Source organism: Henckelia pumila, unplaced genomic scaffold, assembly GCF_033568475.1.
Source record: "Henckelia pumila isolate YLH828 unplaced genomic scaffold, ASM3356847v2 CTG_461:::fragment_3, whole genome shotgun sequence".
In the NCBI taxonomy this organism is placed as follows: Eukaryota; Viridiplantae; Streptophyta; class Magnoliopsida; order Lamiales; family Gesneriaceae; genus Henckelia; species Henckelia pumila.
Window position 1 is genome coordinate 1,933,680 of NW_027331831.1, and position 25,105 is coordinate 1,958,784.

Consider the following 25,105-nt stretch of genomic DNA (forward strand, 5'->3'; position numbering starts at 1 on the left):
TATAAAAAGAGGAAGAATTTAAATTTTTTAGAAGACTATTTTGAATTTTGTTTTTAATTAAATCATATTTTTTACTTATATTTTAAAAATTTTAGTTTAAATATTTGCATATGAGTTTTATGTTTTTATATATAAAAATTGCTAAAGGTATAACAAATATCATATACAATGATATCTAAAATATTAATATCTTGAAATTTTTTTATTTTATCGCGATATTTTGTATCTAATTTATCATGATATTTTTATATATTAAATTCCTATATAATTTTTTGTGTTGTAAAATTTGGTGTACAAATTTTGTTTTATTGAGCAAAACAACCAACGTCAAAAGCAAAAATTAAATTTTTTTTGATCAAGATAAATTATATTTTAAATTTTTAAAATTAAATTATATTTTTATCTATATTTTAAAATTTTTATGTCAAATATTTTATCATTTATAATATCATCTTATTTTTTGAATATTCAATATTTTCTCTATCTATAATTTTAAATTAAATTATATTTTTTTTATTTTTAATTTTATGATATCTTTAATATTTTTGAAAATATCTTTTGGGCTTGAAAATTTGTTTTATTTCTATTTATGTCACTTTTTTGTTTATATATATATATATATATATATATATATATTTACTAAACAACCACATTAAAAAAAATTGTTTGATCACTATAAATAGTACTTTAATTTTTTTAAATTAAATCATATTTATATATATATATTTTAAAATTTTTAAATCAAATATTTTATCACTCATAATATTATTTTTTTAAACTTCAATATTATCTCTATCTATACTTTTAAATTTAACCATATTTTATTTTCAAATTTAATGATTAATGATAATGTTTTTACTATTTTTATAAATTACTTTTGAACGAAAAACTATTTTTAGCAGACTTTTATTCTTTTATATAGATATATATTAATAATATTATTTTTTAATCTTTGTTGTGTATATACATAATTGATAGTCAAAACACCGGCTATAAGAAAATTTTCAATTTTGTTAAATCAATAAAAATAATTTTTTTAATTTTTTTAAAAAAATCACTCGTATTTTAACTATATTTTAAATTTTTTGGATAATATACTTTATCACTTATAATATAATATTTGTTTTATTTTGAATATTATCTTTACCTAGTTTAAATTCAACAATATCTTTATTTTATCTATGCAATATTTTTACTAATTTTAGAATAAACTTTAGGCGGAAAAATGTTTGTTTTCTTTTTTTAGCATACTTTCTTGTTTTTATATATATATAGATTTCTGTTCTTCCTCCCATCGTCTTGCTCGCTTCCTTCTACGCCAAAAATCGTCGCCCAACACCAGCTCTATCATCCTCCAATCTCGTCTCGTCTGCTTTCCTTTTCCTACGTTGATCGAAATTATAAGTACGTGCATTTGTTTTTTTTTTTCTGGTTATTTAATTGCGATTTCTTTGTCGTGACCGAATTGTTCAAACCTCTGTTCTTCTTCGTCGTTGCCCCCGCATTCGATTACCCGAACAAGTTCTCGGAGGTAACGTTCTTGATCGATCAACCAATGCTTTTTTTTTTTTTTTGAAAAAATAAATGAATAAATTTTCAAAAAAAGAAGAGAAAAACAACAGAATAGGCTTGGTTGGTTTTAGGAGGTGGATTTCTCGGCCCCCTGTGTTAAACTTTACTTGTTGGATAGAGCCTGAGCTTCATTAATTCATTTGGGCCCAGAAGAATTTAGATGGCCCATATTATTATGGACATAACCCAATTTATTCGGGTGGTACACAATTAAGCAGCCAATAAAGCGCCGGTCGGATTTGTGGCTCAGCATCCACCAATGTCTTGCAGCACCAAAAACTCTCGAGAATGGAGAACATAGTTCTTCCATGTAAAACTATACCCCTTGGAATCCCTGAAACTTTGCGATTTCCGCACAAGATCTCTTTCAGAAGGCCCAGTTCAGCTGAAGATTTCGAATTGAAGCAGCTCTGCAAGCAAGGACGCCTCGGTGAAGCTATTGCCTATTTGGATTCCATTGCTTTATCATGGTCGAAGGTACGACACAACACTTTATCGTACTTGATTCAATCGTGCATTCATTCTCGTTTAATAAGGCTATGTTCCGAGCTGTATGCCCGTGTCAGGGAATGGCTAAAACGAAAACCTGACCCGTTTCTTGAAGCCAAGTTAGTTGGCATGTTTGCGAAGTGTGGTTCCCTAGATGATGCATTTCAAGTATTTGATGAAATGGTTGAAAGGAATTTGTATGCGTGGTCTGCTGCCATTGGCGCCTGTTCAAGAGAGAAGAGGTAGGGTGAAGTGTTGGACCTATTTTATTTGATGATGATTGAGGGTGATGCGTTTCCTGATAATTTCTTGTTTCCCAAAATTTTACAGGCGTGTGGAAAGTGTGGGGATGTCGATACAGGGAGATTGATACATGCTATGACAATTAAACTTGGGATGAGTAGAGAACTGCGTGTGAGTAATTCTATTATTGCTGTCTACGCGAAATGTGGATGGTTGAGCTGTGCTGAGAAGTTTTTTGGAAGATCAGAAGTGAATGATATAGTTTCTTGGAATGCAATAATTACAGGGTATTGCCTGCAGGGAAAGATGGATGATGCACTTAGATTTTTTAACTTGATGTGCAAAGATGGTGTTGAGCCGGGGATGATCACTTGGAATATAATGATTTCAAGCTATAACAATGCAGGAAAGTGTGATGAAGCGATTGAAATGATGAATGAGATGGAGAGTTATGGTCTCATGCCCGATGTTTTCACTTGGACTAGTATGATTTCTGGACTTGCGCAGAATGATAAGGGGGCGGAGGCATTACGTTTGTTTCAGAAGATGCTTTCATCAAGAGTTGAACCAAATGGGGTTACTCTATTGAGTGCCATATCAGCATGTTCATCTTCAAAAGATCTTAGGAAAGGAAAGGAAGTTCATTTATTTGCCATCAAGTTGGGATATGCTGAAGATGTTCTTGTGGGGAATTCCCTCGTTGACATGTATTCCAAGAGTGGAAAACTTCGGGCAGCTCGCCAGGTTTTTGATATGATATCAGAAAAAGATGTGTATTCGTGGAACACAATGATAGGAGGATATTGCCAAGCTGGATACTGTGGTGTAGCACATGAGCTCTTTAAAAGAATGCAAGAATCAAGCATAAAGCCCAACGTAATTACGTGGAATGTGATGATCACGGGTTACATTCATAATGGAGATGTGGATCAGGCCATGGATCTTTTCCAGAAGATGGAAAAGGATGGGGGAATTCATCGGGACACTGCATCTTGGAATGCTCTTATTACTGGTTTCTTGCACAATGGCTTGAAAAATAGAGCACTGCAGATTTTCCGGATGATGCAGTCTGTTGGTTACAAACCCAGTTCAGTTACTATTTTGAGCATCTTGCCGGCATGTGCAAATTTGGTTTTTGTGAAAAAGTTGAAAGAGATCCATGGTTGTGCTTTGAGGAGAAATATAGACTCTGATGGTTCGGTTGTGAATTCTCTCATAGACACTTACTCGAAATCGGGGATGTTGAAATATGCGGAAGTCATATTCGATGGAAAGTCATCAAAAGATATTGTGACGTGGAACACAATGATTGCTAGTTATTTTGCGCATGGGCGTTTTATGAAATCAATTGAGCTCTTTGAAATGATGTTGCAACAGCAATACAGACCTAACAGAGGTACATTAGGGGGTGTGATTTCGGCTTATGGTCGTGCCAAAATGGTTGATGAAGGGTTGCTAGTCTTCTTGAAGATGACTGAAGATTATCAGGTTTTACAAAGTTTAGACCTTTACATGGCTGTGGTAAATTTATATGGTCGTTCAGGGATGCTCGATGATGCATTGAACTTTATCAGGGGAATGCCCATAGAGCCTGATGTCTCTATTTGGTCTGCTTTTTTTGCTGCCTGCCGGGCACATGGGAATGTTAAGTTGGCAATTTACGCAGGAGAGAGGTTACTTGAACTTGAACCAGGAAATGCTTTCATTCACAGGGTAGTCGTACACCTATATAACTTGGTTGAAATTTCCAAGGATTCTTCCTATATAAAAGCATCCGAAATTAGGAAAGATTCAACAGAACCTATGGGTCTGAGCTAGATCGAAGATAAAAACACGGTTCATGTAACACCCGGTATTTTAAATACGTAAATTCGCATGCATAATTAGGAATTTTATTTATTTAGAATTTTAGATTTATGGGTTAAATAATTATGTGAAATTATTTGTGCATGTTTTAAGTTATTTTAAGCATTTAACCCATAATTAGTGATTTTCACGATTTATGGAAATTAATTGTTTTTGATCGCGTAGACGGGACTGTGGACGGACGAGATGACAACTTTCTATCCAAATTATTTTATGAGTCTTTTTAGAGCCCAAAAATATTATTTTGAGTTTTATTTCCTCAATATTTTTAGTATTTAATTTTATATAATTTTAGGAGTCCATTTTTATTCAAAATAAGTCAAAATAGTGACTTTTAATTGTTTTTAAAATTCCCTTAATTATATATTTCGGGATTTTAATTTTAGTTATCAGATTTTACTTCTTAATTAGAGTTTTTAAGTTATATATTTTACATTAAAAAACCCTTATTAATATTTTAATTATCCTAAAAACCTACTTTTAATTAAATTAAAAACCTAAACCTATCCTACCCAAATCCCTCACCCGATCACTCTCTCAGCCGCCACCCCTCTCCTTAATTCTTCTTCGACCGATCAACAGCCTCCAAGAAGGCTCCATAGACGTTTTTCTTCGAAGCTTCAAGGTTGTTCGTCGTCCCGTCGTCCCGGATTCGTTCTACACGCTCCTACCTCTTATTTTAACGGTGCAAGGCATGATTCTTCTTCTCTTTTTATGCATCAAATCAGTATTAATTGTTTCAGTATGTGTATACATCGATTTCTTCAAAGAATTTCAGAAAATGGGTCGTTTTGTGCTTGTGTCACGTTCATGTTCTTGATTTATCATCACTCACGTTTTCTCCATTTTTCTTTGGGCGACTAGCTGCTGGTCAGGTTCTGTAGGGTGTGCTAAGATGGTCTAGACTCGAATGGCTCGAGTGGTTCGAGCCAAACGAGTCTAGAAACAAGCTAAGGGAGTTCGGGTCTTGATGGTGGCGCAGATTAGGGTTCTGAGAAGGGGGGCTCGGTGATGAGGTCTAGGCTGCATGGGGCTGGGGCCATGGGCTGGTTTGGACCGCCCAGACGTGGGCTACGTCTGGGTGGTGGGGCTCCGGCCAGGGGCGGCCGAAGCAGGGAGGCAGCAGCCCTAGAAGGGCTGCTGCTCGCGGCCAAGAGCTGCAAGGAAGAGGGGCGTCGGGTTTTAGGGTTTGAAGTGATCCGGGTCGGGTTGTTGGGTCCGGGTCGGGTCAGGAAAGTCATGGGTTATGTTAGTTGGGTCCGGGTCCGGGTTAAGTTAGTTGGGCTCGGGTATTTTTATTTTTAAGTTTTAAGTTTAATTAAGTGTTTAATGGGCCTAATTAAATCTCAAAATTTATTTGGGCTCCATTTAATTATTTCGGGTTAAATTTAATTATTTTGGGCTTAATTAAATTAATTAAGTGGGTCCACTAATTTTTATGGGCCTTGAGGGCCCATGGAAGTTATTGGGCCAGTTTTTGGGCTTTTGGGCCCATTGGACCAGAATATGTTGTTATTGGGCCAGAAGTGTTTTAATGGGCTTTAATTAATTAATTGGGCTTAGAAATGTAATGTGGGGCTTAAGTATGTTAATGGGTCAGTCTCAGTGTTAATGGGCCAGATTTAAGTAAATGGGCTTGAGTGTTAGGGCCAGCAGTTCAGTACAATCCATGAGAAATTTGCATAAGTCCTGAATATATATTTAATTATTTTATGCATGGAAGTTATTTTTAATATTTATATGTTAGTATGAAATTAAATTAAATATATATGAAGGACACACATTTTATTTAAGTACATGCATTCATGAAATAATTTTTATGCATGATTTAATGTTTAAGGTTGAGCAAAAGAAAATATTTTATGTTGGAAGTTGAAGTAGTGTGACAATTTAAGGGGGACTCGTCCCCATATGTGAACTATTGAAGGGCAGTTTACTGCCAATTTAAGAGGTGATTCGTCACCGCCACGTACGTTGGTTTCCACGCTGATCAGTATTTGATGTATGATTTAAGGTTACACTATGGATACAACCATGCGATGTTAGAAAATAATTTGCTCAACAATGTTTATGTATTATTTATGTTATGATATTTAAGTTAATTGAAGTTATGTGATGTCAATGATATTTTAAGCATGCTCATTCATGTATATGTTATGTATTAGTATTAAAGTGATTTAAATTATTTTAAACCCTTGTTATGTTAGCATGTTGGGCCTCTAGGCTCACTACATTGGTATGGTGCAGGTGAGTACGTGGAGGAGGATGTAGCTCCTACCGGCGGCGAGGACGTATGAGCAGACTGAGAGTGATCCCCCGTGACCGTTGTCTGAGTCTTTATGCATGTCTCGAGTTTTTAGCATGTTACATTTTAATTATTTTCAGTGGTTGTGATTTGGGATATTTTATTTAAGAAATTTTCAGTGCATGCAAAACTTTAATTTATTTTACTTTTGTCAGTATTGTATTTAACGCATGACTCAGATATTTAAATTATGAAATGTTAAGTTTTCGATTTGTTGCATTATTTTTATTCATGTTATTTATTTTTAAATCTATTTATTCTGTGCATATATGTATGGGCATGTATGTACATATTTTTATTTAGTAAAAAAAAATAAAAATTTCCGCATATTTATTTATTAATTATAGAGTTAGGGTCGTTTCAGTTCATATGTTTAGTTCTGGTAATCTTGGCCAACTTGATGATAAATCTATACTTTCTTGGATAAAAAAAGGAAGAATTAAGAACCAAGGGGACAAAATACTATGACGTGCTCGTCATTCCGGAAGAAGAAAAAAAAGAAATGAATGGAGTTCACAGTGAGAAACTTGCATTAGCTTTTGCTCTCATCAAATCTGCTCAAAGGTCTCGAAGTATAAGGATAGTCAAGAACTTGAGGACGTGTGAGCAATGCCATGGATTTGCCAAATCAGTTTCTGAAACGCATGAGTGTGAAATATACTTAAGTGATCCAAAATGCTTGCACCATTTCGAAAACGGGTCTGTTCGTGTGGCGATTACTGGTAGATTGATCATATAGGACCGTACACCTTCACCCACTGTTGTTCCGCAAGAAGCACTCTCGATGAGGTAAATATGTATATATTTTGCATTGTAAATTGAGGAGGCTTGTAGATGAAACTGTACCCAAAGTTTTGTCTATGACTCCTAGGCTTTCCATGAAAATACAGTGGTGTAATGGCACTGGCTAAGTATGTTGTTTCTGAATGTAGCTTTTCTTTGTAGATAAGAAATGAATGCATAATGTTATAACTGTTGTAAGCAAAGCAATAATTTTTCTTTTTTGTGAGGATGAATGATAATACAAAGGCTTGAGCCGAGGCACAAAGAGGCACCAAATGGATTATTGAACAAATATATGTGCTATTAATTTACATTTACTCGTATTTTGTTCAGATAATTTATAAATGTAATCATGCTGACGGATCTAGCTTAGGCCAATCCTAGGCTGTAGCCCACCCCAAATTCTTTTTTATTACATATATAAGTTGTTTTACTTAATCCAATAAAATTTACTTTTTACACCGGAAGCCTATGTGCACAACTTCATTTTTGGGTGGAAAATTGCATTGTAGTCCTGCATATTTGTCATTTTACGATTTTTATTCTCTGTGTTAGGAAATTTCAGTTTTAGTCACGCAATTTTTTTGGTATTCTAGTCTTTTTTTATTGGAAGTGCTAATGTGGCAATATACACTCCAGTGTTAGCAGTACTGCATTATTTTCATGTCAAAGCCAAGTCGGAACAAAGATGAAAGTTGAAAAAAAAAAAACAAAGATAACAGATTAAAATTGAAATTTGACAACATAGAGGATCAAAATCCTAAAGACAAACATATAGGATTAAAAACACAATTTGTCTATTTTTTGTGAGTAGTACAATGTAATGACTTTTTTTTATACTACCTACGTCCCAATTATATTGTCCACGTTTTTTTTTATTTGTCCCAAATATATAGTAATATACCATATTTAGTAATATTTTTTTACACTTCTTTACTAATATACACTTATTAACTACACTTTGAAAATTGTGCAATCATTTTTTAATGAGAGAATTTTTAAAATGGCCTTCTACAAGTATCTATAATCAATTTTGGCCTTAATTTAGCTATTTTTTCAAATTAGACTTTTAATCATCCCAAGTTACAGATTTATCCCTTAAACCCTATTATCACTTATTATCACCGATTTATCATTCTTATTTTTTTCTCTTTGTTGCCACCAACAAAACATTAAATCCAAGATACGAAATCTCATGTTTTGTGGTTTTGATTTTTTATTTATTCTTATATTTTATTTTAGTTTATTGGAAAAGTCACAAATTTCATTATATTATCTTCTCCCTCTCCCGGATTCTCACCGCCAACCATCAAATCAAATCAAGGGAGGTAATCTCTTTTTCTTTTTGCATCATTTTTTATGTGTTTTTATATCATGTTTTAATGTATTGAAAATTCATGATGAATATCAGATTATATAATTTTTTATGTAATATTGATAAGTATATCACACAAAGCTAATTGTTAGAGTAATGTTATCTACGTGCAGTATCTAGTAATTGGATAGTAGAGACTGATACATTGATATAGTTGTGGGGTTCGGCTCTATTAGCGGTGTTGAATCATATGCATATTGTGAAAAATATTGTGTTAATTTAAAATACATTTTAAACAATATTTTTACGAGCCAATTTTTTTTCTTCCAAATATATTGTTGTAAATCTCTCTTAATTTATTGAGTGAGTTATAGTAATAGAATCTACAAATTTAGAAAATGTTTAAAAGGATATTTTAGGATTTTAAGTTTATGGAAAGGCTATACTGCAAAATATTTGATGAACAAGGCTATTTTTAAAAATATGATTTGGAAGTAGGCTAGAATCCTTAAATTCTCTTTTTTAATACATTACATAGGAATAAAATAGAAAGTTTATATAAAATTTACTTTCCCAATAAATTTTTCTTAATCCATGTGAAAAACAAAATAGGACAATGTATTTGGAACAGAGAGAGTAATATATAATTCATTGATTAAGATCAACCCACCCCAACTCTAATTTATAAATCCGTCCCTGATCATGCATTTAAATATTCGTTTGCAATAATTAAGAGAAATGTGAAAATTTGGTTGAGTTGAGTGCTTGTGATTATTATTTTTAAGTTGACCATTGAAAATAAGTAATGTATTTTTTCAATAAGAAGAATATATGTTGATTTTGATTAGTACTTGGAGATCTATAATTTGAAGTCTAATATGGTATCATTCGAATAAAATATTCTTCTCAATTCCATGTCTCCCATTCATATGACGACGGACACATCATGTTTTATTTTTATTTTTTTAGGAAAAAATAAAATAAAATAAAAACCTTTTTCCGTATAATATTCTCTCCTTGTCCCCCATAAAAAAATCCATCCAAAATAATTTAAGGAAATATTGTGATCCATCGATTTAAAATTAGTATTTTTGTTTTCTTAAATCACCCCTAATTTATTTCGTGGGATAATTGATGACCCATATGAAAATACATCCTACAAAATCCAATTTTAACGCCATTCGTTCAAACGTCATTTTATTTTCACTTTAGAAGTATCGTTTACCCACTTTAGAATTATCGTTTACCCTAAAATAAATCAACTTCCACACAAAATATTTAGGGATTGCTTTGCAAATTTAAATTGCCAACTTAGAAACATACACTATATATATATATTATACAGAATTTATTAAGCTCAGGGTGAAATTGTTTCATGGCTTAACGTCTCGACCGTGTCTCCCATGATGCCATTGTTTGCAACTTGGCGTTCATAATAGGAATCATCTCCGCCACACATTTCACGGTACCGATTAAGAACCCGAAAAAACACGATACACCAAAAACAGTGGCGGAGAAGGGTTCCAAGAAGAGTCCCCGTGTCATGACCATGATCTTCACCGCGATACCTTGCGGTACGAGGGCTCAGACATATAGTTTTGTAATTAGATTGATCAACCATATATCCAGATTTCCCAGAATCTTTCGAATTCTATTTACTTGTTGTAAAGTAAATATATCGCCATTACATATGTACTTTATTTTTATTTTGTGAATTCGACTATTTACACATGTACATTGCAACACGTGGGAAAATGGATAGTAGTAACCTGGAGAAACATGCAAATTAACATGTATAGGCTTTGCTTAATTCCATTATATTTTTAACAATATATGTACTCAGCAATGCTAATTACTAAATTTATATATGAAATGCTAACGTAGAATAAGGAAAGATTGATAAATATTTCCATCACTTCTATTTAGCCTAGCTGCTAAAATTACAAGTATATAAATAGATTCTCAAGATACTGATCGATCACGTAATTTATAATTCCCGTCCCCTCAAATTTTTTAATTCCCATTATAAATATAATCTAAGCTCACTCACATCTTAAAACGTGACAAAATACATACGTATTAATTAATTAATACTGTGAATTCATGATCAGCTACATAGGAAGTTGATTCTTGGATAATACAGAACCAAATTTGTGAAATCTTCTCGAAACCCTAGCGATGTTCTTGCATCATTTCCATGCAAATTAACATAAATTAATTAAAGCTTACTTGATTTTCAAAGACTATCGAACAAGAATGAATCGCTGTAGTCCCAAATATTAGTCGAGGGGAGCTCATCTTCGCCGCCCAGAGCCCATGAAGGGGAGGAGACGTAACCATTCAACACCACCGATGGCTCTGCCACAGGCGGCGGCGGCGGAGGCGGAGGCGGAGGCGGAGGTGGATGAGTGGATTCGAGAGACAAGCTGGAACCCACCAGGGAATTAATCTCGTCGTACCCAAATTGATGGAAATTGTCGTGGTGATGGTGATTATTTATACTAGGGTTTGGATAGAAGGAGGTGGCTGCAGCTTCGACTTTTGCTGTGGGGTCGGATTCCACATTCATATCCGCCATTCCGTACTCGTGATGTTGGGCTATTCCCACATGTTCTTGAGACATGTTCGGGTATTGTACGGCTCCGTACATCCCGTACGGAATGTAGTTGGCCCCCATCCCTCCCACCGCATGCTGCTGCGGAGGCGGCGGAGGCGGTTGATTCGAGAACGTGAGGCCAAACCCTGATGGCCGAGGAAGCAATGGACGGAGGGTTTGAGCGGAAGACGAAGAGGTTCTGTTCCGAGACTGAGAAGACGGATCGCCGGCATCAGCGCCGCCAAGACCAACGCCGTCAGCTCCGCCGACAGAGGGTTGTAGGTTGAGCTGAGCCCTGGATCCATACAAGATAACCGCAGCACGGTCATAAGCACGAGCCGCGTCCTCCGCCGTGGCAAAAGTTCCCAACCATCGACGCGTGCGCTTTCTTGGCTCACGGATCTCCGCCACCCATTTCCCCCAGCTCCGCTGCCTGACACCTCTATACCTGAACTTTCCATTATCCGGCCCTCCTTTCCCTTTACACTTCTTGTTCTTGCTACTGCCACCACCATCGGCGACGGCGGAAGAAGAAGAACCTCCGGAAAGGGCGGGCGGAGAATCGTGGAAAATGAAGGTGGTGTTCTGAGGAGATTGATGAATATCATCAGGAGTGTCTGAAACAGCGGCGCCACCGCTCATGGTGAGTGGCTGAAAAGAGAGGTGGAGGGATTAAAATTATAAAGAAAGGTAAAAATGGGGAAGAGTGTAGTAGTAAGTAGGGTTTTGCCTCGTTCTGTGTTTACCCAATAAAGTCGAGAGAGAAAGAAAGAGAAGATAGTAAAATTTTTAGGGCTCTGAAAGCATTGTCTGCAAATGGTAGAAGAGGGCGGTGGTATATATATATATATATATATACATGCCTAAGCTACCTACCATGCGTATGTATTCATTCGGTTTATACACACGGTTATGATATGCATACATATAATTATAAGTTATTTCGAAATTACAAAGTTATGTATTGATAGAAAAATCTTTCACTAATGTATGATTGTGTCGAAATCCTATATGTACACGTAACATTTTTCATACGGTTATCCATATATCACATGCCAAGCCCGTCTTATTTACTTGCACTTAAATCCGTGAGTATATTTTTGTGTGTTAGGGATATGCGTTTTCTAAAGTTTGAGTTCTTTAGAGTCGTCCATACTTTGATTAAAACGACTCTTCAATATGTTTGTTTTGGTATTTCTTTAATTTTTACCGTTATTCCTAGTTCTATTATTAGCATTATCGTGGACGATGTTTGTAATTCCTCTACTGATGCTTTATAAAATTTGGTGTTTTTTGTTTCCGAAAAAATCTTAAAGAAGCATAAACTTGGATATCCCTATCCGTATATATAAAAACTATATATGATATTATAAACGGAACAAATAAATAAAATCAAATGAATGTATCAAAATTCAAGAAAAAATGTCATTAATTAATTAATTATAGTTTAATTAAAAACTGATAACATGATTTAAGAAATAAAATATTCTTTAAGAAATCAGTTCAAAACTTTATTATTTTCAGATAAAAAAAAATTAAATCATCATTCGAAACATGGAAAAATTAAAATTAAGAAATATAATATTATTATTTTTTCAATATATAGTCCTTCACATTATGTCTGACACTCCACACAGGCATGTGTCTGTGTCGTTTTCCTGGCTGTGTCCTAATGCATTTTTTCCCTCGTAATATTTGCTCATGTCATGTAGCATATATGTCCAATTATAATTAGAATTCATCAAATAGAAATTATACGTATAATTGATCGAATAGTGTGATGCGATGGCTACATGTATTGATTTAATCAATCGGGAACATAGATGGTTAAATATTTTTATGTGGTACATATCCTAATTTATATTTAATTTTTTTTTATTCATTCATATCCATATACTGATATACAAGGAGATATAATATTGTAAGTATCACATGCGATCTGTGAATACAGAATTACAAAAATATCTTCTAGTAGTTGTTTATCTTCTAGCTAGTTATTACCATTATTAATGTTTACAAATAAAATATTTTTGAATGGATAAAGACTAGACGAATGTTTCTGATTGACATGGCAATGGCATTCATCGTCGTCGAATTAATTAAGTTGAAAAAAAAAAAGGATTATATAATTTTTTTGAATTGGGAAATGATCAATGATTTCTTTGATCGAGATAATAATTTATTTGCCTTTTCAAAAATCATTAAGAGGCCATAAATTCGATCGACCCCTTGCACTTTTTTCCCCCATTGACTAAAGCGAAAGTATATTTTATCAAGAGTTTCATGAGGACATAAAACTTCCCATCAAAATGAAAGAAGATAAATCTGCGTAAAGTTATATATCGTTTTTATTATTCATTCTTTCACCTATATATATATATTATCATTATTAAATTAAATACATTAAGTATTCCAACAAATTTATTTTTACTCAATTAAAATATTCACTAAAAAGGTAAAATTTGAAATTTCTTTTAAAAAATTTAGTTTTCTAAAAACTTTCTTCAGTAATATGAAATGACACTCAAATAAAAACGGATGGAATATGTATTTTAAAAATCATGAGTATTTTTGGTTGGAGAAACCAAAAAAACTTATTGAAGACTTTTTCAAACTATAATTTAGTAGTTTTGCTATTTTGTTCACCAACCGTGCCAACTTTTGTACCCAACATGTGCAATAGTTAAGTATTTTATACATGATGAGCATAAAGGTTGGCACGGTTGATGAACAGCATAGCAAAACTCATAATTTAGTATCTAAATTTGCTAAATATGAGCGGCTACTGAGTACTGATAATACGCACCCTCTAGCTAATATCAATCAGTTATAATTTTAATAGGGGCCTTAAATTAAGAAACTAATTAGGATCAAAGTGTATGAACACCATGTTTGAAATTAAAATTATAACCTAACAATTAGGAGACAATTAATTGAGATGATTAAAAATTGTGGCCCTGTCTCCTCCAACGACACAAGAAGAAGAAATAAAGATACTACTTCAGATGGGACCACACTACCTATTAACTTTACTCTTTTGGGGAATTTACAAATTAAGATTGTGGGGACAAATTGAACAAAGGCAGCAGAGATGATCCATCTAATGGGTGTCCAAGTTAGTGTAGCAGTTGAACTTTTGGTCAAATGTCAGGAGTTCGATTTCTTTTGTCAACACTTTCTTGGACTAGCCTGTCACACAGGATTTGTCCATTATGGTTTATCTGACTAACGTAGTTTGCAAACTATTTTGTTAGTTCGGGATTTATCCAGAGCACACCTAAGGATAGCGGTTGTAGGTTTTACGTGAAAAAAAAAATCTAGTATATACATATTTTTAAAGTCTATAGTTTTTGTATATAAAAAATATATACTAACCGTATCAGCATCTATGTCCATTAAATCCTAGGAATTAATTAGGAACCGATTATTTATGAAAAAAATATCTTATGAGAGATATTTGGAATTAAAAATAATATATATAAAAGAGGTTACTATTTCCAATGCCATTTCTGAGCTGCAGCCACATGCTGCTGCATATGGAGTGTGCTTGTTAATTTATAATAAAATAGAAGTGTTTTTTTTTTTTTACCGGGTTTGAATCAAAGGAGAGATTTATGCCATTTAGACCAAAAAAGTTTGTGGCACGGACAAATTCCATCTACTTTTATGACTCAAAAAAATTAATTATATATATATAATATAAGTTTTGATCTCTTTAACAACTACTATAACACATAGACATAGATGAATTAATTATATATATATATATATATAACACATAGACATAGATGAAAACGAGCTCACGTGACATTTTATACATTTAATAAGTAAATGTCAAGTTAGCAAGTGAGATTTATGCCAAAAAAGTTTGTGGCACGTACAAATTCCATCCACTTTTATGACTCAAAATAAATATATATATATATACATATATATATATATATAATATGAGTTTCGATCTCTTTGACAATCACGGTAAACACAAACATTATCACGAGCTGACATGACATTGTATACATCTAATAAATAAATGTCAAGTTAGCAAATGTTCATGTAGGTGCTCACGATTGTTGTCAGGAGATCAAAACTCTATATAATAATGTATAAATATGTATATATGTGTGTGCTGGGGGAAAATCAAACACTTCCATGGAAAAAAAAAAAGAGGAAGGAAGGAAGGAAACCCAAAATTTACAAACCCAAGAAAATAACGGCAGCCCAACAGTGTGAAGCCCAATATCTGAAAAATGGATTCGAATTTAATTTTTATGAAAACCCGACCCGTAAAATCCAAATACTGCCTGGTGATCCGACGAGCTGATAATGCAGCTGCGAACCGCCACCCGCTGCCGCATACTCGGCGGCGGATGTAATCGGCTCGCCACAAATGCGCAGTCAATTTTCAATGCAACCGCCCGTTGCTTCAGCATCCAAAACCCTAACCAAAATGTATCCCCAAATCAACGATTTTCCGACTACGATGACCTAATCGATGCTGCCGGCCGCCAAAGGGATTTCGCCGCCGTTTGCCAATTACTCGTCAAACGTATGAAACACGGCCGATTTAACACCAGCACTTTGAAGGATTCAAAAAATCAGGTATTGAAACAGAGAAACAGGTACCTGATGTAGGATTTAGTTGATTTTCCGGAGAAGAAGGTTTAGTTTCAAACTTGGCCAGATGTTGCATGAACTTAGTCATTAACTGATCCATTTGGGTTTTATCAAAGCTGTGAAATGTATTGGATGTCGAAGTGTCAGGACTTGAAGAAGAAGCGTTGGAGACAGTATTTGGCATGGCTTTGTTGACAGGATATGGTCGATGCTTGTAGCCAGGGGGATAACCATGTATTTTGTAACATGTTTCAACCGTATGACCAGGTGCCTTACATGCAGTGCAATAAGGTCTGCCACGCTGTGGTTTAATCGGAGCCCGTGAGAAGGAAGATTTCTGAGAATGCTCACCTTTGATGGCAAAGGCCATGCCATTGCCTGAGAGATTGTCATTCAGGGGATTGCCAATTGCCCGTTGTCGTTCTTCTTGCACAATCATAGCAAAAACACGATTAATGGGAGGCAAAGGATCTGTGAGCAAGATCTGACTCCGCACATGAGCAAATGAATCATTAAGACCCATGAGAAAAGCCATAGTATAATCCATTTGAAAATATGCTTCAATGTTCTTCACGCCATGACATATGCACTTCCCACAGTTGCACATAGGACGAAAATGAGTTAATTCATCCCAAAATGTTTTGAGTTTTGTAAAGTATACACTGACCGGATCTTGACCTTGGCGGAGAGAAACCAAATCCCGGCAAAGTTGAAAGACACGGGGACCATTGCTTTGTTGAAAACGATCCTGAAGATCAGCCCATATGTCTGCTGCCGATTCAGCAAAAAGAATACTCGCTGATATGTCTTTGGAAACTGAATTCAATAACCATGAAATCACAATATTGTTGTTGCGCACCCAAGCATTGAGTAGATTGACATCGGAACTAGCTGGTTTCGCAATAGAACCATCGATAAATCCCAATTTGTTCTTGACAGAAAGTGCGATCTTCATTGATCTGCTCCAGGATGCGAAATTTTCACCATTGAGAAGTTGAGAAACAAGAACGAGACCAGGGTTATCAGAATGATGGAGATAATACGGGCTAATTGGATCATCCATGATCGATCGCGGGGGAAGATTCCACACAGGAGGACCAGTATTGGCCATAGATCTGAAAAAAAAATATCGGATCAAGAAAGAAAGAACTAGTGAGAATCGATCATATCCCGATCGAGAAAGGAAGTAGCTGATTTCGGAAGCTCTCTGATACCATATTACAAAGTATGAAATGAATTTTCCATTCTATATTGAATTAGAACTGATCAGAAAAGGGTTTATATACAAAAGTATATGAAACTGATTTAACTAACTAACAACCCAGTAACTAACAATTTGGTTAACACTAAGTATTTTGTAACTATCAAATATGAGATTGAACTCCAATACGCCGATGTACAAGTACTTCCCGAACTCCTGCAGAATCTCGCCAACGTCGATGATTGGTTCACCAGAAAGCACGCGCATGACGGAGTGGTGGCTCAGCTAGCACGGCTGCACCGCCCGGGAGAGGCCCTGCGCGTGGCGGAGACGATGGCGAACAAAAATTACGGCGCCACTTCCGTCACGTTTCACCCCATACTCAGCGTGCTGACGCGGAGGAAGGAGATGGAAGCGGCATGGCGCGTGGTGGAGGTGATGCGAGTGTTGAAAGTGAAGAGGGACGTGACGGCCCTCAATTACATCCTGACGGCGTATTGCTGCGCCGGAGAATTGGCGGCGGCGGCTGACGTGCTTGTGAAACTGGAGGAGGAAGGCGTGAATGCGGACGCGAGGACGTATGACGCTCTTGTTCTCGGCGCGTGCAAGGCGCGGAAGTTGGAGGTGGCTTTGAGAGTGATACGGCGGATGGCGGAGAACGGGAAGGCGGCGATGCATTCCACCCATGGGCACGTCGTAAAAGAGATGGTGAGATGTGGGTATGTCGCTCAGGCGGCGGAGTACGTGAAAATATTCGCCGGAAGGGATCGAAGATTAGATGCGGAGAATTTCGAATTCTTGGCAAGCGGCCTGATAAAGGTTAAAAGAATTGATGAAGCTGAATCTTTTGTACAAGAGATGAAGAAAAGAAGTTTGCCCATTAGCAACGGATTGAAGAAGATTCTATCTGCTTCCAAATCCTGAATAAATTTTTTCCCTAAGACAAAGTCACTTGTATGCTGCTAATGGATTGGTGGTGGATTAAATCAAGAGCATGAATAGAAATCAACATTTACTGAACCAAAAGTGGGTTTTTGAGTGAACCTTCCTTATGAATTCTACCTACACTAGGTTTGGATTTTCCCGTGTAGTGAACATTAAAGTGTAAGCAAGCAAGCTTAACTGGATTGGAGGTGCATTTCAACCTGAGTTTTACACTTTTCTACTGCAACTTTGAGGGAAGAATTGGAACTTTCACAAATATATTTCCAGAATATGAAAATCGTTCATTTTAATGTTGTATTTTAAAGATATGTGAGAAGTTAAAACTTGGGATTGTCGTTTAAAATTACTTGTGTTTTCTATTCCCTAAGCAATCATATTACATTTTGAGTTCAAACCACGGGTATTGTCCAAAAAGTTAGCACTATCATTCAACGTCAATAGCACTCATATACTGAAATTATAGACTCTTGAATACAGACGTGTCAATGCAAAAAAGAAGAGTTATTGGATCTAATATATTAAAGTACTACAAGAACATTGTCCATAGTATTGACAGAACCATTGAATACATGGATTGGAGTACTACAACAACAAGCTTGTGATGTAAAACGAGTTGTTTTAAAGAGTTGTATTTTTTGTCATTCATCTCATTGATTACCCGATGCCATTGCCAACAAGGAATGATGGATGCCACCATTAACTAACTAGGTCTTATTTAAGACGAAATGTGTTGCATGACAGGTGTCCATCTCATACCATAACATCACTTGATAATGGATCATCACTACAAACTTTAAAAATGTAATCAATGAATTCAAACTTGTTTACCGGTATTTATATAATTTAATTAATTAATTTTATATGTATTTTTTTTTTATCATAAAATGTTTATTAAATTAATTAAGACATGTATTCCCGGCGTGTGCAGTAGTCACTAAGATTATATTGTAGCACATGATACAAGTAATTTATCATCCTCACATTCAATTTTCAAATAATCTTTCCTAATTTATCATCCTCACATACAATTTTAAAAACAGCAAAAAAAAAGATTTTCTTTTTCATTTTCTTTTTTTGGTGATAAAAAGGCCAACGAAACGCTATCTTATCGCAAGTTTAGTCAATGTTAAAATGGTGTTAAAATTGAGCTAATTGTCCAAACCAAAAAGTCAAAAGGATCCATTTGTTAAGCTTCCCTCCCCGTCGGCCTTTGAATTCCAACCACCGCCAAATATGCATCTTCCACACCTACTTGTACTCTCACTAGCTTTCGCACTCTCCTCCGCCACCTCGCCGCCGCCGCCGCTCCGCCGCCTACCGACTGCAAAACAATACGTCGAAATCAAGCGCCCACTTTCCTTCAGCTCCCTCACCCCTTCCTGCACTCTCCCCATCCTCTCCCACGGCTTCGGCAACACCATCAACCTTCCCCCGACATACGCCCCCTACACCCCTCCCGTCAACTGCACCTGGTCACGCGCCGCCATCCACCTCTCCGCCGCTGCCAACGGCACCCAGAACAACCGCATCGCCGCCGTATGGCTCGACGCCGTCGAGATTCTCCGCACAAGCACTCCCGAACCAGCCACGGGAGATTCGTTCTGGCTTGTTGAAAAGGATGTCACCAAATACTCTTCCCTCCTCCGAAAACCCAATCTGACCCTCGCGGTTGCCGTCCCAAACGCCGTTAATGGCGTCTTCACCGGCTTTTACCAGCTCAACCTAACTTTCCTCTATTACAGTAATGATAATGACACTTCCACTCACGCCGTTAATTTGCCGTTACCTCTGCTTCCACAGACGGATGAGTCCACCGTGGAAAAGTCTGAAGAAATCCCACGGATCTTGGCTGAAAATTACTCCCCCAATGCATATGATAGCCCCGCAGATTTGATCATCCCAATATCTGCCATTCCAGGTGAAGGATTTTGGTTCAAAATCGAGACTGCATCGGATGTGAAACAAAAGGGACTTCAAATCCCACTCAACTCATACAGGGCAGTTCTTGAACTTTACATTTCCTCCCATTCAAAAGATGAATTTTGGTATTCAAATCCTCCAAATTCATACCTCGAAAAGAACAATTTAACAACCGGACGAGGAAATGGGGCGTATAGGGAGGTTTTTGTGACGATCGATAATAGTACAGTAGGATCAGTGATCCCATTCCCTGTGATCTTCAGTGGAGGGATCGATCCTTTATATTGGGATCCAGTAGTTTCAATTGGAGCTTTCGATTTGCCTTCATATGATATTGAATTGACCCCATTTCTTGGCATGGTTCTTGATGGGAAAGCTCATATTTTTCGGCTCGGAGTCACTGATGCTATTTCGTTTTGGCTTGTCGATGCCAATTTGCATCTATGGTTGGATGCAAATGTGGTTGTGGTAAAGGCAGAGACAGTTGAATACACAGCTCCAAGTGTTAGTGTCAAGCGAAAATCGAAGTTTAGTAAGCTTGATGGGAAGTTTGAGATTAAGGTGAAGAGGAAAAGCGAGTTCTCTGGGTGGGTGAGTTCGAGTTTAGGCAATTTTACAACCAGCATTTCGGAGAAGTTGGAGTTCAAGAACAAGATAAAGTTCAAAACGAATGGAACAGTCAAGGACGTGAAGCAGAAAGTGAAGGTGAAGACTGAAATGGAAGTCGTGTCTTGTACCGGAGATGTCTACAGTACCAAACTAAATCGAAAGTATCCTTTAGAAATAACATCTCAAGTCGCTGGATCAGAGGAAGGTAAGTACTCGATAGTATCGGATTTGGAGACCTCGATGGAAGAGGAGAGGTCGAATGATAGCTTTACGAGTAGTTTGGTTAACACTCAGAAGGCAAATGGGACAATGTATGTGGAGAATCGGGTTGTACTGTCTGGGGCAGCAAATACTTATCAAACTTATAGTGTTGCCGATGACTTTGGTTGCTATAGCAGGCAGGTTTCGGCTGCCGGTGGATACATTAGTAACGACACGACGAGTGTCCTGTGTACGTCGTCCTTATGATCGGGTTGAATGACTTCTTGTGTTGGTGGGATTTCTGCAGGCAATAGTGTAGTTATATTCTCCGAATAAATGGCTCGTACAGTGATTTTATTTGTAATTCAATCTATACAAGTTTTATACGAAATTTCTATGTATTACAACAGACGTTTTGAGATCCTTAGAATCTGCTTGAGGTCTAGTACGGGGAGTTTAGCAATATTTATCAAACATTAGAATCCAATTATGTGATATCTACGTGTTAAAAGATTGAAAAAAATTATCTAATCGAGGGTATACAACGCCAAAAGCAAATAAGGGGTGGGCTTTCTTCTGCCAGGTGCAAAACATAAGCAACACGACAAAGTTCATGTATAAGCCACGGCTTCGATGCAAACAATACAACAATAGACGTGCCAAAACAGAGTCGAATCCAAGAATTTGGAAGGGGGTGGTTCGACGAGATTGTGCATTAGCTAGATTTTTTGCGATGAAACTTTACTTTCTAAGACAAATTAAAACATAAAATGGGACAACAAAGATATATAGATTCAAATATAACTTTAAATCTTGCATACGTTAGCCAAAATTTAAAAATATAACAGGAAAACATGGGTAAAATGACAATACATTTGTTCAAATTGTATTTGGAGATAGGGTGAACAAAATTGTTTAAATTAACAAGTACTCTCACAGGGGTACGAATAAGAAAGAAGAAATATCTAATCTGTTATCCCAGATCCCGTGTTCTCCAGATCTATGTCTCCCATCCCTGTATCTTCCTCCGCTTCACTATCTTCATCTCCACTAATCTCCTCGTTCTCGCGACCAAGCTTAGCCATATGCTCTGCGAGCAGTTTATCTTCTCGTTCACTCACCTAAATAAAACAAAACGAATTAAACACATGATGGTGGTGGCCATGATGAATATTCAATCGAGGTGAAAATTTTGAAACCGTAACAGAACATGCAAATGGAAACGATTTTTAGCGACAATCTGATGTGATATGGGAAAGTTGAAATTCTAATTTTGATAAATATAGTCATCCTCACCGCTCTAGGTGCTTCTTTGACAGTAAGTTTTCCTGAGTGTCGTGCAATCTCTTCTGTGCAAGCTTCAATGGCCTTGTTAAGTACAGATATACCTTGTTCCTGCAATGCAAAAATGAAACTAATTTTATTGGTGACAGCTTTTTGAATCATCTCAAATATAAAGTTAAATATAGGGAAATACAGGAATTGATGATAACAAGGCACCTTAACATTCACCAATGGCAAAAGCAAATTTTATGTCATTCGCTGGTGATGTACACCAGTTGCATTGCTTAACAAACTTTGATGCTTACCATAGGATCGTGAGTATCAATATTGATCCAGAACTCATTGCTGCCCATGCATAAGGCAATATCAGATTATTAAGCGTAACATGCTTGTCTAGTAATTTACCTTGTCAAGAGTCTGGGTGTTGAGAACATATGCTGGAGGAGCAACAAGTTTAATTTTAACAGGGCAATCCTTGTTTCCTGCAGCTTCAGCTTTTCGCATCGCGTCCTGAAAAGCATTTGGGAGATATCAGTGGTACATAACACCAAAGAGAGATCCCAGTAATGCTACTAACCACGATAATAATAAAGTTTTAAAAAAAAATTAAAAACAAAAAAAAAAGAGTCAGATGATTAATCATGGGAGTGAACCTTTATGTGCAGAACACCATCAAATTGAAAGCACTTCATTTCAATATCTGCACGAATTTTTAAAGGCTGTGGTGTCATTCTTCTCCTAATATTTTTAACTAAAGAGTCTTTTACGTCCTCCGATAAAGCAGGAACAACCTTAGTTATCTGCAGGATTTCCAGATGGAAAATAATCATATACGTTGATCTCGTGAAGAATATGAGATTGAAATGAAAATGTATACTACCTCTTGTCCGTTAGGTCCGACTTCTTTTACTTCACGAGTAAGAGAGTCAAGCACGGAATCAGGATCATTGACAACTACTTTAAATGCCTGTAATTTAGAAATCAGTAAAACGTTTGTTACGGAATTAAATATTAAGTTGGCGCAAATATACAACATATACTATATTGATTGAACTTCTGAGCATCTCACCTCAAATGCATGACCATATTTCCTGTATAAAGGCCAGCCCACATGAATATAGAGGTCCTGCAACAAAAAATCATCTAAGCAAAGCTCATAATAGATTGTAAAATTAGTTCACTAGTCAAATAGTTCATTAATCGGGTAGCGCAACAAGCAGTATTAGCAAATCGTTTTGAGTTAATTAGTCAGTTGGCATAATTGATGCTCACACCTTTAAAAAGTACAGTGAGACCTTAACAACTCTACAAGTAACCAAAGGTAACCACAATTTAGTTCCATTGACCAATACCGAGCTCAAAATTCACAAAGTTGCAATTGGTCCTATTCAACAATAACAAGACAACCATATTCAGATTCAAATACCAAAAGCTATTCCCAGGAGATGTGTTAAACAGAGTGAAGCCTAGATCTAGTAAGTAGCCTACAAAGCTCTTCTAGAAAAGCTTCAAACTACCCATAACTGCATCCATATAAGTGTTGAATGTTCTCTGACAGTTCCTTGTAGTTTTTTTCTTCCCTTTCTTCTCTTTCACCATTTTTTTTTACAAGTTTCACTGCATACTTTGCCTATAAATAGCTACTTACACCTATTTCGTTGGGATAAAATTTACAAATCACAAGCATGCTGCCAAAGGCAAAATCAAGTTAATTATTTGGAGTCCAGCAACATATCAGTAGAAGTAGCAAACAAACATGAAACAAAAATAGAAAATGCAAAACACAAACTCCCTAACCGATGTTTATTAGCAAGGAAAATAACAACAAAAAATGATACAAAAACATAGAACATTCCCCAGTGGACTCGTTGCCAGTATTTCAAAAGCACTGAGCTAAAATCAATTTAAAGGTGCATCTTTTTATTCAAATAAGAAAACAAAAGAATAGAAATGAAAAGGAAAACTTTGAAATAAAAATTTCAACAGATACAATCCAATTTAAAGATAACCTCAAGATCAATCTTCATTGTCTCCGCCACATGTCGCATTATGGAATGGACAAGCTTGCTCTTGTTAAATCTCTCCTCGCACGCCTGGATATCCTCTTCAGAAACTCGCCTCTTGCTGAGATCAATGTAACCCTTCTCCTTATCAACACGGAGCACCATAACAGGCTCAATTCGGCCCACCTTAATGAGGCTGCTGATACTACGAATTCGGCGTCGAGACAGCTCCGAGAACAGAATCATCCCTTCGATGTTGTTGTACTCGAGGAGTGAAACGTACGCGCCGCTGTCAGCCATGCTCTTCACTTGTATCATCACCGCCATGTCGACCTCCGGGTACTTCGCCTCGTACATCCGGCATTCCAGGTTCACCCCGTTCGTCGCCATAGATTCGGATTGATTTCAATCGGGTCGGTCAGCAGGGAATTGGGGATTCTGGGACACTTGCGATTTAGGGTTTCCGTGGCTCTGGGTTTTTCGCGGGGGTGGGAGAGGAGAGGAGTCAGATAGATTGCGAAAAAGAATACATTTGATACGATAAAATTTCGTTTTATACATTATTTAAATAATAATAATAATAATAAGTAATAATAATATTCCGAAAAAAAATGTCGACTTCATCTTAATATATACATACATATTATCTCAAAAAAAATATATACATACATATTAATATAATTTTATCTGTTAATGACATTTTTTCTTTTTTTATCTGATAATGACTTAATGTCAAATAGGGAAATTTATTCCATTACTATTTTGAAATACAATGAAATTTTTAATGAAATTGATATCTACAACATCACAAATTTTTTTTGGAAAGTTCGAAATTTTTTAATAGGAATTGTGTTCTTATGACCGATCAATGTTTTTATGAGTATGCAAAACTAGTTGATATGCGAAAACTTCATTACATATCGATGTCAACGATGATAACTTTATTGTTTGGTTACGGACTGTCAAATGATATTGTAGAAAGAATCTTGAAATATTAATTTTTTATTTCACTAAATATATATTTTTATTTAAACACAAAATAATTTTTCTCAATTAAAAGAAATTAAAATTACACATAATTAAAATTTAAAAGTTTTTATGCAATTTTTTTTAAAATAAATTAAAATGATTTTTCTATTTTTAAAAAAATTGAAGTCAA

At 35.8% G+C, this 25,105-nt stretch overlaps 4 protein-coding genes and 1 pseudogene across 4 annotated transcripts; 3 read left to right on the forward strand and 2 right to left on the reverse strand.

Moving 5' to 3' along the window:
* Positions 1–1,853: 1,853 nt before the first annotated feature.
* LOC140871552 (pentatricopeptide repeat-containing protein At1g19720-like) lies at positions 1,854–7,201 on the forward strand (annotated as a pseudogene).
* A 3,608-nt stretch (positions 7,202–10,809) lies between these two features.
* LOC140871486 (ethylene-responsive transcription factor ABI4) lies at positions 10,810–11,811 on the reverse strand. The gene has a single exon (XM_073274016.1). It carries the CDS (start codon positions 11,809–11,811, stop codon positions 10,810–10,812), a length of 1,002 nt encoding a protein of 333 aa, XP_073130117.1.
* A 3,673-nt stretch (positions 11,812–15,484) lies between these two features.
* LOC140872212 (pentatricopeptide repeat-containing protein At2g40240, mitochondrial-like) lies at positions 15,485–18,176 on the forward strand. Its single transcript, XM_073275008.1, has 2 exons — positions 15,485–15,754; positions 17,166–18,176. Exons 1-2 carry the CDS (start codon positions 15,493–15,495, stop codon positions 17,906–17,908), a joined length of 1,005 nt encoding a protein of 334 aa, XP_073131109.1. The 5' UTR covers positions 15,485–15,492; the 3' UTR covers positions 17,909–18,176.
* Positions 18,177–19,048: 872 nt separating this feature from the next.
* Positions 19,049–21,066, forward strand: LOC140871618 (peptide-N4-(N-acetyl-beta-glucosaminyl)asparagine amidase A-like). The gene has a single exon (XM_073274211.1). The coding sequence runs from the start codon at positions 19,163–19,165 to the stop codon at positions 20,924–20,926; it is 1,764 nt and encodes a 587-aa protein (XP_073130312.1). The 5' UTR covers positions 19,049–19,162; the 3' UTR covers positions 20,927–21,066.
* Positions 21,067–21,430: 364 nt separating this feature from the next.
* LOC140871619 (eukaryotic translation initiation factor 2 subunit alpha homolog) lies at positions 21,431–24,465 on the reverse strand. The gene is made up of 7 exons (XM_073274212.1): positions 23,953–24,465; positions 23,013–23,069; positions 22,824–22,910; positions 22,597–22,743; positions 22,349–22,453; positions 21,956–22,054; positions 21,431–21,780 (listed from the first exon to the last, which is right to left on the reverse strand). The coding sequence occupies exons 1-7, from the start codon at positions 24,334–24,336 to the stop codon at positions 21,625–21,627; spliced, it is 1,035 nt and encodes a 344-aa protein (XP_073130313.1). The 5' UTR covers positions 24,337–24,465; the 3' UTR covers positions 21,431–21,624.
* Positions 24,466–25,105: the final 640 nt, after the last annotated feature.

Coding starts and splice junctions, on each gene's coding strand:
- LOC140871486 (XM_073274016.1), bottom strand. CDS start 11,811: ATGAGCGGTGGCGCCGCTGTTTCAGACACTCCTGATGATATTCATCAA.
- LOC140872212 (XM_073275008.1), top strand. CDS start 15,493: ATGCAGCTGCGAACCGCCACCCGCTGCCGCATACTCGGCGGCGGATGT. Junction 15,755..17,165: donor TAACACCAGCACTTTGAAGG/ATTCAAAAAATC, acceptor ATGAGATTGAAC/TCCAATACGCCGATGTACAA.
- LOC140871618 (XM_073274211.1), top strand. CDS start 19,163: ATGCATCTTCCACACCTACTTGTACTCTCACTAGCTTTCGCACTCTCC.
- LOC140871619 (XM_073274212.1), bottom strand. CDS start 24,336: ATGGCGACGAACGGGGTGAACCTGGAATGCCGGATGTACGAGGCGAAG. Junction 22,911..23,012: donor AATATGGTCATGCATTTGAG/GTGAGATGCTCA, acceptor TCTAAATTACAG/GCATTTAAAGTAGTTGTCAA. Junction 21,781..21,955: donor TCAAAGAAGCACCTAGAGCG/GTGAGGATGACT, acceptor TGTTTTATTTAG/GTGAGTGAACGAGAAGATAA.